General features: G+C 36.5%; 1 protein-coding gene across 1 annotated transcript; it reads right to left on the reverse strand.

The window, feature by feature from the left end:
* Positions 1-53: 53 nt before the first annotated feature.
* Positions 54-777, reverse strand: LOC140966368 (ATP-dependent zinc metalloprotease FTSH 3, mitochondrial-like; the record flags this gene model as incomplete). The annotated part of the gene is made up of 2 exons (XM_073426670.1): positions 766-777; positions 54-465 (listed from the first exon to the last, which is right to left on the reverse strand). Coding segments are annotated over exons 1-2 (424 nt in total), but the record flags the coding sequence as incomplete, so codon positions are not given.
* Positions 778-1,344: the final 567 nt, after the last annotated feature.

A 1,344-nucleotide genomic window follows, 5' to 3' on the forward strand; every position in this document is an offset into this window, starting at 1 on the left:
GATGTGCGCTTTTCCGATGTTGAAAATCCCACGTGCGCCCTTTCCGCCAGTACCTCCAACGCCAATTCCCCCTTGCATTTTCCGACCCATGTAAAAGAGGAATCCCAATAACAAAATTGTAGGAGCAAATCTCATTAATTCTTGGAACCAAACCATTTCAGAAACATAAGTTACAGGTACATAATCATGTCGGTCAATCCCCAATGCTACCTGGGCTTCCTCCAACTTTTCTTCAAACGAATCAACACTCCCTATATTAAAATAATATTTATACTGGCTTGTTTTCTCACTTGCCAGGGCACCACCAACAGCCTCTTCAAAATTAGATTCTTCAGTTGGATCATTGCTGTTTTGACTTCGTGGTGAGCTTCTTACATAAACTTTAGCGACTGACTTATTAGACACGACTACATGGTCCACTAAACCTGGTTCCAGCAGCTTGTTTTTGAACTCTTGAAAACTAATCTGCAAGGTTATAGTCAATAAATTTATTTCAACATACTCAAGTAGAAATTTATAGAGTTATCATTGCCATAAACAATAATCATTATATCATGCAACCCTAGGTCCCAAATTAACCAGGACCGGCCACATAAACTATCATTTCCATTTTGCTGTGTCAATAAGCAGTCAAATGTCATAAGAGGCAGAGATTAGTCTGAAAAAACAGATGAAGAGCAATCAGTTCAGTTAAAAATACAGCTGGGTTCAAAAACTTCGAAACATATGTTTTAACATTTTAAAACGTCAATTAACTCATTTCACCTTCAGCTCCATATTTCATTGCCAGGACAGTTTGAAAAATGACCTTAACATCAGAGTTATTTAAACATATCCTAATATTAAAGCTCTCCCAACACAAGAAGGAACAAGCATAAAGGACATTATAACTTGCCCAATTACTTTTGAAGTCAAACATCATAGACAGTATACTTAGATGGCATTTGAAGTTACACGAATCTGAGTCATCCAAGATCCCATTATATAATAACAATAGACAAGTAGCTTACAAAGGCTTCATGAATATATGTGACAGGCAGAAGCTAAGGCGATCATAAAAACATTCATATTAATTTGCTCAAACAAAAATACCCACAGTGAGGAGAAAAGTCTAATCCCATGCGCACTCAGAAATCAGAACGATGTAGTGTTTTCAATTCGCTTACAGAAGGATTCAACATTTATCTTTTAAGCATCCCAAATAATTTTCAATGAACTCACAACACATCCAACCCATGCAAAAGAGAAACCAAATTGGTATGATGACTATAAACATACTGAGACATGCAATTTTCAGCGAGCATTTAATGTAATAGAGACAAGGAATCTATGCAGCCAATCTCA

This window comes from Primulina huaijiensis, unplaced genomic scaffold (assembly GCF_012295235.1).
Source record: "Primulina huaijiensis isolate GDHJ02 unplaced genomic scaffold, ASM1229523v2 scaffold205670, whole genome shotgun sequence".
Classification (NCBI taxonomy): domain Eukaryota; kingdom Viridiplantae; phylum Streptophyta; class Magnoliopsida; order Lamiales; family Gesneriaceae; genus Primulina; species Primulina huaijiensis.